Source organism: Epinephelus lanceolatus, chromosome 7 (assembly GCF_041903045.1).
Source record: "Epinephelus lanceolatus isolate andai-2023 chromosome 7, ASM4190304v1, whole genome shotgun sequence".
Lineage (NCBI taxonomy): Eukaryota > Metazoa > Chordata > Actinopteri > Perciformes > Serranidae > Epinephelus > Epinephelus lanceolatus.
The window spans coordinates 16,966,407-16,980,476 of record NC_135740.1 but is presented as its reverse complement, the minus strand read 5'-3'; the positions used below and the strand labels follow the sequence as shown (position 1 = coordinate 16,980,476).

General features: G+C 41.4%; 1 protein-coding gene across 1 annotated transcript in view; it reads right to left on the bottom strand.

Moving 5' to 3' along the window:
- adam19b (ADAM metallopeptidase domain 19b) overlaps positions 1-13,104 on the bottom strand; it is a 28,121-nt gene extending 15,017 nt beyond the window's left edge. Inside the window, exons 1-4 of the mRNA XM_033632470.2 lie at positions 12,842-13,104; positions 12,427-12,539; positions 12,222-12,292; positions 1,938-2,016 (exon numbers count right to left, since the gene is read on the bottom strand). Of these exons, the coding sequence (XP_033488361.1) occupies positions 1,938-2,016; positions 12,222-12,292; positions 12,427-12,539; positions 12,842-12,959 (381 nt within the window). The 5' untranslated portion in view covers positions 12,960-13,104. The remainder of the gene's footprint in view (positions 1-1,937; positions 2,017-12,221; positions 12,293-12,426; positions 12,540-12,841) is intronic.
- Positions 13,105-14,070: the final 966 nt, after the last annotated feature.

The window sequence follows — 14,070 nt, the reverse complement described above, 5'->3', positions numbered from 1 at the left end:
AAGACCAGAGGAATCCACTGGTACCAACTGTGCCATGTTAGCTTGTTGCGAAGGAGGCTGAATAATGCTGCAAAATTAGACTAAATTTTGGGGAGGGAAAAGCTGGCGTGGCCAATTTCAAAGGGGTCTCTTGACCTCTCGTCTCAAGACATCTGAATGAAAAGTCTCCCCTTTACAGATATGCTCACTTTATGCTAATTGCATGCAGTTTTGGGCAAAAACTATGCAGCCTTTTGCATTCAGTACAAATGTGTTATTCTCGCCTATTGTATTTGAATATTTCTACATACTGGAGTCCCTGAACAGACTTGGAATTGTATAAAATGGCCATGACTGAAAAGTCAAGACTCTTGTGAATTCACTGAGCTCGCTTTCATTCATGTGTGATGATGTCAGCTACCCAAGTAGTCATTTCATTGTAGTGAGACCATTTCTTTACACAGACATCACTTTATAAAATGACCTATAGTGACCTCTGGGATATTCAGAGCCTCATGAAACTTTGCAACCAAAAACTAGAGACCTTGGGCATTCAGAGGATGTATGGCTTTCATATGTATACTGAATATCAGGGGAGCAGTTTCCAGAACAACAGTGCTCACCATTCGATTATGAAAAAAATGCTATTGCTACAGAAATCTCCAAACGTCAAAACATCAAGTTTTTGGTACCAAATCACAGCATGAATCTTTCTGTGGTATTTTGACCATCTTTCTCAATGCTTTCATTTAGCACCAAATCTGTTTAAAAATTGGTATCCACCCAAAAATTGCTGCAACAACTAATGAGGCATAATTCAGCATGGGAATGGACATAATACACTTCCATCATAATTTTTTAAGCCCTTAAACACTCTAAACTTTAAAGGTTTGAATAGGAGCCTAACCAAAACACAATAGCCCCTTTTACACTGCCTCTTCAAGGCGGGAATTTCATGCTGTTACGCAGCCACGCTGTTATGTATAAAAGGTACAATCGTGGAATAAGGGGACAGGAGGTAGTTGGAGGTACTAACAGTGCTGAAACAATGTCTGTATAAACAGGACAGTTGGCAGGACAGGATCATGGGCAGTGTGGGTATGACATTTAGACAGTATGTTATGCGTACAACCCACCGCAGTAGATTTAAAAAGTAGGCGGTAGCAGGTAGTAACTAACTGAAAAGAAGAATAACAGTGACCAAAAATGTCTGCAAATTGGGAAAACAATGAGGTCCGGGATCTCCTTACCCTCTGAGCAGAGGATGGGATCAGCTGCTATATAACAGGGATGGTAAATGATTGTCGTTGCCATGTTAATGCCATTGTTATTGTTTATAAAGTGCTGCTGACGCATATGTTAAATTTCATGCTAAAGGCTGACACTGTTGTGTTACATGTCATGCCCGTAACGCCTCTTTTGATTCTGCTATGCCAGCATGCTGTTTAAAACTAGACACTGGAACGGCATGATGCCATCATTGTTTGGTCCTGTGTAAAAATGCAAAGGAGGCAAAAAGAAGGGACTTCATAGTGGCCCTATAGCGTGATCTGTGTGTAAAATGGGCTAATGTTAATTACATATTCATGACTAGAAAAACTTGACAGACAGAGCTGAGCTGCATCTCAAATTAATCTTCAGGTTCACTTGCTTTCAGATAATGTATGTCACTTCTTTGTGGTATATACTGTTGGGTCTGGTGGGTCTCAGAGTGTTAAAGCTCAACACACAGCTTTCTATGTTGGGAAACAGGGTGATGCAATAATAACAGAGACATCACTCAACCAGAGGACCCTCTTATGTAAGTAACAAATGTAGTACTTGATGTCCATACTGCCTGTTGTCCTTCTGCCATTTGATCAGGATTTGATCCACTACATCAATATCTATTTCTCTTCTATGATCATTTACAACTCCCCACGGCAGTTTAACAACATCAAACTGTCTCATAGACTTACAGTGCTGGCAGGAGAGGAGGACTTGCGGGCTCCATCGGGAGTGTACCATATTTCTTGATATCCAGGGGCCAACAGCTGCCTGGTGAAAGACAGCACAAACTCAGAGACAATTTGGGAGAGAATATATGTAGCGTGGGACGTTCAATCTCCTGAAACAGCAACAATATGGTGGAACAATGGTGAAAAATATACTGAGTGAAAACTGCAGGAAACAGAGGAGATAAAAGAAGACAGATCCTCTCCAGCAGCCCACAGCTCATAAAACATTCACTCTGACAGAGACACTCTACAAAACCAGACTGCTTTAAAGATTTAGACAAAGATCCTCGCAGAGATAAAAGGAAAGGCAAAGAATAAGTGGAAACATGTAGGGACTGTAATAAAATCCATATGTACCTTTCCCAAATGACCTTTTTTACTTTGTGGAGAGTGTAGCTGAAGTTAGAGATGGTAACTTCTCCATGCTGAGAGTTTAAGTTTGTTCATATGTCCAGACTGCATTAGTTTGGCAGGGCTATTATTTACAAATGCTCTCCTATTCTTTTCTCTATTACTGGAAATCCTCCATGAGTATACAATATAGACTGCACAGGGGAGGCTGATAAATCAGTGAAAGATACACATGCAGAGAGAAACATTAATTTTATTGTGGTTAAACATTACACTCCTCTCCATCTGTGTGTGTGATTAAGTGAGTGTCTTCAGATTCCGGCTGTTTCTGTCAAACTTGTGTCAACCCACCGGCCCAATATTTACATCTCATACAGATGCTTGTTTTCCTGTCTCTCTCCATCCAACTCTGTCTCAATCCATTCTTCCTGTTTTCATTCATAAACTCTGCACGCCTCACAGCTGGTTTCCTTTTGCGCCGTCTCTCTAAATCTCCCCCCGCAGTCTTACTCAGATCCATCAAACAGGCTGGGACTGCAGTGAAATCAGGCTGTAGAGACATGTACCCACTGGTGCTGCTTGAAAGACCGGACTTGACTTAAGTTTTAAATAAACACGAGACAGACCTCAGATTTCCCACCATGATTTTATTATTCATCATGTATCTTCATTTCTTCCATCTTAGCGAGCTTGTGGTTTTACCTCAGGGTAACAGCTATGTATTAATTAACATTGTTTTTTCCTTTTTCATCTTTGCTGGATAAAATTAGTGCAAATCAGTGAGATGAAGTTAAATGAATAAATTTGGGAAATGTGCTTATTTGCTGTGTTGTCGAGTGAAGATACCCCTTGATACAGTTGGTGTCTAGTTATAGTTAGGGGGTGTGGTGAATGTGGAGTCAGGAGAAGGGAAAACAGTCTTTTCCCCCAGCCAGTAAATGCTGGGGAAAGCAACCAGTAAGTAGATATTATAAGTATGATTTCTTGGGTGTATAATGATCTGAAAATAAGAATTTTTGTGTTCTCTTTTCCTTGGTATGGGCTGTTTATATCTACATAGGGAGCAGGCACCATCATGTTTCTACAGTAGCTCATAATGGACAAACAAAACACTGGCTCCACAAAGGGCCATTTGTGTTTTCACGTTTTCAGCTTTTTGCATTAGCCACCATAGTAAGAAACCCAACTGCAATCAGCAGTTCTGGAGTAACACAGATTTGTAACGTGAAACTGCTGTATTCAGTGTTTCTAGCAGTTTTAAATCATCTAGACCATTTGATTAGGAGAGGAAGAGACCTTACTGGTGAATCACGCTTCGGGTGAAAACCTCCTGATTGTCTGGATCTTATGTTATTGGAGAAACAAGGTGACCACACATTAGCACACATTTAGCAAGGTTACATGGATTTGTAACGTGTGAAACTGCATTATTCAGTGTTTTTACCAGTTTAAATTACCTGGTCAGTTTGTTTTGGAGAAGAAAAGACCTCTGCAGATACTTTGGCTCACAGTAAACTCCTGAATATCAGGATTTGAAAGAGGTGAGCAGACATAAACTATTGAGAGAAAAGGGGTGAGCACACAATAGCATGTTGTGGACAAGGTGCCCATCTCCGAGTTGCTGAGCAGCGTTACATACGCACTAATTTATAATGTGAAATTGCTTTATTCAGTGTTTTTAGCAGTTTTAATTGCTTGGTCTGTTTGTTTTGGAGAGGAAGAGACCTTTATGGATAATTCAGCTCCCAACAACCTCCTGAACAATGAACACTAAAGGAATAATAGCCAGTAGTGCTAGCTGGCTGCAATCTGCACTTTACTGCTAGATGCCACCAAGCCCCCTAAATATAGACTTCACCTTAAAACTCAGATAAGAGACGCTGTTACATTGACAATAGATATGAATAATTAAATTTATGCTTTAATCAGTACCCTACAGCTATGAACACTATGATGTAATAGACTGGTTTAGTGAATTCCATACATTCAAACATTAGAGCAGTGCTAACGTTACTCAACGACATTAGCCTGTGTTTGACGATGTACTACAACGTTATCACACAGGGATATGAAACCTTAGAATTACAGGTCCTTGGAGGCTCAAAAGTTTTTTACTAATACAGTCAAACATTGTTTGGATAAAATGTTAGATCCTTTGTGTTTAACCAGAAACAACCTAAAAATCACTATCACCAAACCCACCAGACTCCATGTAAATAAACTGTATTTTAGAGCCAGCATATTGTCACACCTAACTGGGTGAATTAAGGGCTAATTTCAACCAGAACAAAGATGGTGGTTGTTAAAAGATGGTTTCCAATGGTTTCATTTTGTCTCTGTTGACTCTGAATGAAGTGTGTATAAAGATGATAAAATTACTGTTTATTTAAACGGAGTCTGGTGGATTTGAAGGTAGCGATTTTGGGGCTGTTTCTGGTTAAACAAAAAGGATCTTGCTCTTTAACAAAGAGGTCTGTGTCTGTAGGGATCCTTTTAATAATGTTATCAAACACTTAAAATAACAATTTGAGCCTGTCAGTGGCAAAAACAAGCACTTTAATGGATGCAAATCGATGGTGCAAACATACCCTGAGTGTTTACATTGCAGCCTGGTAATGCAGGAGCAGTGCTCTCGCTCAATACTGAACTAATATTACAAAATGTTGTTCCTATTAGTGACATGGGGAAGGGTCATGATTGAAAAATACCCTTTAACTCTGGATTTCTAAGTTTATCTGACATGCAGAAAGACACACAGCAACTCTTCAGCATGGTAGGGAATACTTTCTTTACCCCCTCAGTGTAAAAATATACATGTTGTGGGTGTTCCAGTAAAAACTAACCTATCTATGTCTGTCCATTAAATCAGCTGCTGGCTTTGGCTTCATATTTAGCGCACAGACATGAGACGGGTATCAATATTCACATCTTGCTCTCAGCAAGGAAGTGAGTAAGCGCGTTTCCCACAATGTCAAACTATTCCTTTAAAGGACGATGGAGACAAATGAAGGGAAGATGGGGATTTTTCTTTTCTCTCCCCTCAGATGCCCTGAAGGAGACAAGCCACTTGAAACAATGACAGCCTGTTGATGCAATCAGTCACAAAGCGAGTCAAAGACAGAAAACGGCCAGTTTGTCCTTTAACAGATCACCATTCTGGGGCAGCGGGGGTATGAGAGGGACTCTGTATGCACACACACATACGCGCAGTCTGAGAGAAGACCTAAAAATGATCACTCAGGGATAATGTATCCTGCTGATGTCACCCTAAACAGGGTAACCCCAGCGTATTGTGATGTGACCTTTACCCGTGTTTATATCTGGCCTTCCTCCAGTTTTCCTGCTTCTCTAACTCTCCAAATATTCCCATCATGCTCTCCTCTCATCTGTCCAACCATCTCTGTCGCTCTAACAGGCAGAATTAATGGCAGAGCGGCTGATGATTGACTGAGCTTCACCCTTCATCGTTACACATGAAGAATCACTTCTTCCACGAGGAGACACATAATGACTCTTTCTCCGCTCCATTCTCCCTTATTCTCCCATGCCAGTCAGCAGCTGTGTACACTCGTAGACTGATGTATATATAACCTGCTGCCTTGTGACATATAGACGCAACTGAAAGCATACTAACAGCTTAGTTTTAGTGTTTTTGTTGTTGTTTTTCTACATCAAAACAAGTGTTGCTGAAAAGCTTAAACCTAGAAATATATTTGTCACATTCAGTCATGGCTGCTGTCTGTTCTATTGAATGTTAAATATTGTTAACGCCTAATTTCTATAGGCATTGAAAATAACTTCTATTACAAATAGTGCCACAGCCAATGTAGGTGTACCAAGCTGTGGCTTATATAGACCACAAAGAAATGGATGAAAGAGGAAACACTTCATCTGTCATCCGGCACACCCAAGACCACCGAAAGTAATCTGCAGGTGCAATCAAACGGTTTAGTTTCAATTTGACTCTTGAGTCTATCCACAGGTTAAAAAACAACAAAAAACAAGTGAATGCACGATTAACTGTGTGATTAAAGTATGAAAATAACTGCAATGCACATACAGTTAAGCATGCAAACTCTTTTATATCTGTAACAATAAGAGTATACGTGTGCGTCTGAGTGTAGAATAAGTGGAGTAACTGATTCATGTGTGACTACAATAAAATATCATTAAACATGATAATGCTCTGCATGTCTGTGTGTATTAAAATGGTTGTAATCAGTGTTGCTTGGCTGTGATTTGTTGCGTCATGTTTCATGCATGGCTACATGTACCCAGCAGTGGATGTTGTTGCTGTATTGTTGTACTACTGTTGCTGTGTGCAGCTTCCTGTTGTTCTGCATGGCTTGTGTAGTGTCATTAAGAATGCTTATTTTGTGGCTGACTTTACAGCGTCTTGTTATCTCTTATCTGTAGATTTTCACCTCATCATCACCTCGCTGGTTTCAAAACATCTTGCTAAAGGACTGCAGCTGAAGGTTACCCAGCTGGTTAGCACAGGTACATAAACAAAAATGTTGATTAAGCTGCACTGTCCCTTTAAATAAATAAATGAAAATTGCGGTTTACGCTGATTTTTGTCATCAAGCCTAAAAGAAAGAGATAATTGATACCACTTTCATGAGGCCACAGCTAGCAGCCAGATATCTTAGCCTAGCATAAAGACTTGAAACAGGCAGAAACAGCAAGCCTGGCTCCATCCATCCTCCATCCTCCATCCATCTAAAGCTCACTATTCAACACATCAATCTCATTTCCTTATTGTATTTCGTACAAAACCACAAGTGTACAGACCACACTTTACAGACCACAAGCAGGACCATTTCTTGGCCGAGTGCAGAGACTTCCTTTTATTGTAACTGTGAGGCTGCCTGGCAACCAGCTGAGAGTCCAGTCAATACACCTGGCTAAAGAAGTAGTCTGACACATAATCCCCCTGTAAAGCGACAAATTGTTGGTGATACACTTTGGTATTTGTATGAATTAAACAAACAGGATAGCTTTAGAGGTGCTGGGAGGAGGACTTTGAACAGAGGTAGCTGATCCCCCTGTTTCCAGTCTTTACGCTAAGCTAAGCTGCTGCTACCGTACAGCCGTCAAAGTGGAATCCAATTCTCATCCAACTCTCTACAAGAAAGTTAGTCTAAACCACAAACACCCTTGGCATATCCCAGACCCTTGTGTCTTATTGCATTGTGGTAAATGCTGTGAGAGCTTTCAAATCAACCCCTCTGTGTGATGGCGGGAGAGCTCCACAGAGTTTGGATGTCGTCCAGTGTCCAGACAGATGCTGTGATTGAGGAGCGCAATACTGGCTGAATCAGGGCTGTCTGGCAGTGAGGCTGAGACAAAGGCTCAGTTCAGCCTCATGATGGGGGGAGAGAAAGGGTGGGGGGTAATGCTAATGTACTTGGGAGATAGTGAAGGAGGGAGGGGAAGGGGACGCGGGGTAATGCATTAGGGTCAGTGGGTCGCATTCTCTCATAGTATCAGATGACATCACCGGGAGGAGTGAGGGAAAAAAGCTGACGCAAAGTCAAAGAACCGCTCGGCAACGGATGATGAAGAGGCTTTTATTGCACGGGGAGGCCAGTGTACTGTTGTGTGAAGCCCTGAGTGTGTGTGTGAGTGTTTCCCCAACACACAGGCCTAGATTAAGACATCAAAGCAGACAGGGCCGAGCCACTGGGAGACTAAACATAGAAACAAGGACAAGCGAGTGCATCTCTGCTCTCGGCTCCGCAGACCTGTGATCCATCAGGTCCTGCTTTCAGCCTTGTTTGTGTTCTTTTGGGCTGCTGTGTGTGTATCATTGTCTGTCTGCGTGTGGCCAGAGTCTCCCAAACCATGACCGCCGAGAGCGCGTGGGAGATGTGTGTTTGCACTAGAGCCCTGGGGAATATCAGATGAGGTGAAGGGAGGAAAGAAATGAGAAAGGATGGGGTGCTCGTTTTTAGCGTGGATAGTGGGAGACGTATGAGGTGAGGATGAGGGGAGAGGAGGAACAATGATGCGAACACTTCCCGAGGGAGTGCTTAATTCAGGTTCGTGCACTTAAGGGTGTGCAGGAAGGGCATTAAACAGAAGAACACAGAAAGTCATGCAGAGGAGAGGAAGCAAGAGTATCCACACGATTCATATCAGAACCAAACTAACATAACTCACACCCAAACCGACCCCAACTGTCGCCACTTTCCTCTTTCCATGACTTTTCTCACCTCAACCTTTCTCCTCCGGTCCATCACTCACTTTCTTACCCTGCTTCCTCCCCCTCTCACTCCATGTTTTAACATCCCTTTTCCTGCACTCTGAGTCAGCACACTAGCCGCTCCCTGGCTCTTAACCAAATCAACCCTCTACGGGCTCACCATAGCCTTTCATTAAGATAAAAGCTCAGGCAGACACACAGACACTCACACCCATGCACGTACAAACCAAAAAAAGACCCCCACACACACATGCACACTGACAAGTATGGCAGGGGAGGACATAAATGGATTGAGTCTGTACTCCAGCCACTGGGAGTACTGATGCCCACAAACATTCACAGCTATGTCTTTCTCCAGGTTTTGATTAAGTGAACATTAAGTGGAGAGGAGAGGAGGTGGACTGGGACTAAAAGAAAAAGAGCGGAGAGAAAAAATTGTTAAATGCCACAAGAGGATAAACTGCAAGACAAGATCAAGACCATCTCACAGCCAGTTTAGGTTCCTCCTTATCTGCTGGCTGTCAGAATAACAGTTGCAGGGGGCAATGAGGACAAGAGGGAGTAGCCACGACACAGAGATGGACACATTTACTCTGTCTTCTCTCCATAATCAGACATTGATCTTTGCTGACACAAACTACTGTCTTCTTCACTCCCACGACAGTCTCACAAAGCCACAGTAGGCCAACAGAGGACACATCAAAACACAGTAACTCAGTGTGAGTTTTGCTGTTTAGGCTTGGAGAGAGGGGAAACACTGGCTGGTGGCAGGGTGAAGCGGTAAACCTCAGGCGAAATAATGGGTCTACTTTGAAAGCCGGAAAGCTCTTTCTCTGAATGTTGTAAGACTATGTTTTTGGAAGTGAAAATTATAGGGATTATGGTTCAATGTTTAAAAAAGCAAGGCTCTCCATTTTTTTAAATGGATCCTTCCCATGACTTAGAAAAATATCTGAACATCTCGGGTTACTATAACAGTGTTAAATTGGTGCAATTCAATTCAATTATATAAACTTAAGGTGCATGAATTAGAATTAGTACATTCTACAATCCGCCAAGAGACAGAGTAGAGGAAGTATAGGTCGTGAATTTGAAACAAGACAAGTCGCCTTAGCCATTGTACACCTCTATGGGAGGAAAATGGAGAAGTCTTGAGGAATATGTTCGGCAAACGCGTCTTCATATCCCAGTTAGCTCCTCAACTCTTTTTTTAAAGACACTTGAAGCAAGTGTAAAGTCTTTTTTTGTGTAATTGAGGAAGTTTTATCAAATGTGGCTGTTTCATACAGCTTTTCTAATGTGGTACTTCTAATTGTGCATCAAAATATATTTATGGAAACACAGATAGTAACTGTGGAGACCAAGGGTAGGCTGAAATAAATTATTAAAATTGTGAGGAACATTCAAAGACATGCTCTTCAAATGCAAAATTTAGACTAACCTCTCTTTAAAAAAAGAGGAGAAAAAAAACCCATGACCCTCCCCCATTTTAGCTGCCCTCTCCCTCCCCTCCCTCTAATAATTCTTATACAGTCCTTTAGTGAATTGTGGCACACAAGCGTGCAAGCTTAAGTGAATGAAACAGAAAACAGTATTCACATGATTTTCTCCACGTCAGTAAAGCTCTCAGACACAGTACATTAAAGGATCAATACTAAGGAAGTGGAATGCATTTATTTAATATGAAACTGTGTCTGTTTTTGCTTGAAATTTCCAATTTCTTTTGTATGGCTTTTCAGTAAAATGGCAATTAATATATTTTAATTCTACAATTATTATTATTATTATTATTATTTTTTAAATCATATGAATAGCCTACCTATTCCATTTTTTCACATCACCTCACTGTAACTGTAGCAGAAGTGATGAGAACCTGTGAAGAAATATTAACAGTTTTCCTGTTCCAGGAAACAGATGAGAAGTTGCACAAAAAATGTTTCATAATATATTTTTCTTGCTAATGACTAAAATGAATTAGATTTTTTCTACTGAATCTTGTTTCCTCTTTTCTTAAAATGATCTATATGTATACATATCAGTTATCAACGTCTCTACTTCGTGTTGAGGAGCCTGACCACGTGTAAAAGTTTTGTCAAATATATCTCAAACCACCTTCCTGTCTTTCCTCATGTCTGTCGCTCTCTTCACCAGACATACGTAGACAAACACTGTGTGTGATTGATTAAAATTCCTTGCCCAGGAGGAAATCTAACAGTGGGACCACCTGCTGAGGAGGGAGAGCAGGGGGGCAAATCCCTCAGGGGAGGGTCAGTCAGACACAGTGGAGTCATGGTTTGTTAATGTGTGTGCCTCTGAGTGAATGAGTGACAGAGAGAGAGCATGCACTTGATGGTAAAAGTGGACTTCATTTCTAATGTTCATAAAAGCTTCCTTTTCCACTTGCTCGCTGGCTCAAATCCAAAAGTGATAAACCACAGCTCTGTAGTCACCGCTGACATCTCCACTGCTCCGGTCCTCCCTGCTGTCCCACCCAGTGACCACGCTGTCCATTAACCGAGCAAGATACTCCCTATCACCGTCCCATTGTTACTGGACAGGAACTGCTCCATCAGATTACAGGATGTTAGGTGCAGACGCACAGTCTTGCGTCCTGTTTGCCCACAGCACACAGATCGGGTGTCAACCATCTGTGGTTTAAAACCATCACCCGACTCTCCTCCCTTCATCCCCCTCTCTGCACCCACAGGGCGCTGACCTTATAAATGTGTCCACTGGACAGCTAACATCTGGTCAAATAAATAGGGCCAGTCGTGTCATCTTGTAGAATACAAAGCTTGATGTTGAATATTCTCAGTTTAGTGACATGGGAAAAGTTTGATACAAGCGACTATTTGAATTAGTTTAGCTAGCTTTTGTCTCATTTTGGCTAGGGTGTAATCACAGTACACTTTGGGGGGTACAAGTAACCCTCACTATTCAGAAAGCATCATACTGTCCTCCCGATAATGTACTGATTCAGACAATTGTATGCTCTCTAAATATGCATAAAATCCGACAGTATTTCCCAGCAAACGCATTTTGTAAGAACATACTGGTGTACAAATCTGGGTTCAAAGACTCGCTGCTTGTTCAGATCATGGCTAAACTGGATACTCGTTCTGGCGAGACTGTGATGATAAGTGACGTAATGATAAGCAGGGTCTGCACTCTAGGAATGGAAATAAATAGCTGCTGCAAGCCTCCAACTGTCTCTCAAACACTCTCTGCTCTAGCCAAGACATAGTATGTTACAAAAAAAGTCAAAGTAGGCTTCATCATGTCCTAAAAAGTACATGAATAATGTCAGAAAACAGCACCTCATAAAAAATGGTGTAAAAAACGTCTTAATATGGTATGAGCCATAAGCCATAAAAAAGTCATAGTGTGGGCAATTTTCCTGTGTGGCCCTCAATCACATGCTGGCTCCCTAAAATGGTCATCATGAACCCTTGATCCAAGATTTTTGTGAAAAATGCTTTAAAGTGATCAGTTTGGTTGTTAAGTTTCTAAAAATATCTCCAAAGTTCCCCCCTGGGTTGTCAAAGGCGTACATTGAAAATGGCCCCCTGAGTGTTAATAGGTGATTACGGCCCTGCTCCTCTGAGCTCAAAGCTGCAGGAATGTTACCAGAGACATTTAATCCTCATGAAACACACTGGTGGTGTAGTGCACTTAAAGTCACTCACTCATTTCTCTCCAGGTGTAGTTTGAGCTCCTGGCCCTCAGCTGAGATCAGAACCAGTGCCTCTGCAGGATGCTGTAGGGAAGACAGGGATTGCAAGAAGCTGAGTTAGGCTACTTTACATATGTCAAGATTAATGTCAGGTTTTTTTAAAATATTATTTTGTTAGTGAAATGAACAGAGAAAGAGATAAAGGCGGACAGACTCACCTCTTTGGTGGCGGACCGCCTGTGTCTGTGAGGATGCAGCCATGTGGGATAAGTAATCTCATAACTCTGTACATGATCAAGGATGCTCCTCTGTGAACCCTGCTTATTCTCTCCTGATGCAAACAGAAAAAAGGGGAGCATGACAAATGAGCATGCAAGAGGTGGTCTGCAGCATGTGCACTTCAGTTACCTATTGAAATCTATTTTTATTTTATTTTTTATGTGTGCACTGGGTGACTCTCTTTGACCAAATAAGAAAATAAATTATTAATACTGACATTATGCATGCACAACAAACACGTGGGGGTTTGCATTAAACTGAAACCACATTCCAATGCAATGCAACCCCGATCTAATTTACCTAAGACATGTAAAAAACTCAATTTCATCGCTTCAGGGAAACAATCAGACTCACCATTGTAAACACCGCCTTCATTCAGAGCAGCCTCAACACAGTGGAGGAAAACTACGAGGCATAGGCACAGAGAGGACTGCACAGCATCGAGAGGAGGAGAGCGCGCTCCTGGACGCATTCTAACAACAAGCGGCTCCAAATCAATCCGCTGAACTGAGACATAAATGTGCGGTAAACAAGTCCGGGTGTTTCACATCGGATGGAGAACACGCCGCCGGTGTGACATCGGGATAAGCCGCCGCTGCTCGTCTGATGCTTGCAGACCGCGGGGCGCACATCTCTCTCATTCTCAACCCCTCCCCTTCATTATTACACACAGGGAGAGGGACACGGAGCTGTCGACTGAGGTGAGGCAAGATTACACAGGATATAATGAAAAGATGTTGGAGCAACAAGACACTGACATCATCATTACAGTAGACTGATGTAAAACATGCAAATACACCACGTGTATGGAGCATTATCTTAATTTTAGACTTTGCAAAAGAAAAAATCTTTAAAATATTTTATTCTGTATCTATAATAGGCTACTGCTAAAAATCATCATTAACACAATAGTTAAATGGTTATTCTTTTGGTTGAAGGGTTGTTCAAGGACTGTCTTCTTTAATTCAGCATTATTTCTTAAAGTGGTACACCAACATTTTTTGTATTGTACTCCTATAATGCTGGCAAACTCTCAAGAGACAGATTGAAAAAAACACAAGGTCAAAATTGAAGCAGCAGAGACCAAGATATCCTCACTTTTAGCCATTATAGTATGCTTAAGGCACAAAAAATGCTGGATCCTACATTTCCCATCATGCAACACCCTCCCTGCCTGGTAAATTCCTACATCTAGACCAGGGGTCAGCAACCCTAACTATCAAAAATATGAAAAGTAATTAAAATAAATCTGCCTGGAGCTGCAAAACATATTTGAGCCTTATAGTATCACTGTGTAGTAAGTCTAAATTAGCCTATTGACATTAAATTAAGTATAAATGAGCATTCAAAACTATGTTTTACCACAAAACGGCTCCTCTGCAGTGGGCTGTTTATGATTATTTGGTACTTTAAGTTTGCAGTGTTGGTGGTGAAAGCAAACAACTCTGTCCACCCACTATATAGTTCTGTATTTTCCTCTGAGATCTTTACTTTTGTGGATTTGGAATTCATTGCAAGCCTAGCTAGGGAGGCTTAAAATTTTCTACCGCTGTTGAGGTTTGGCAAAATTTAGAGGAAAAAGT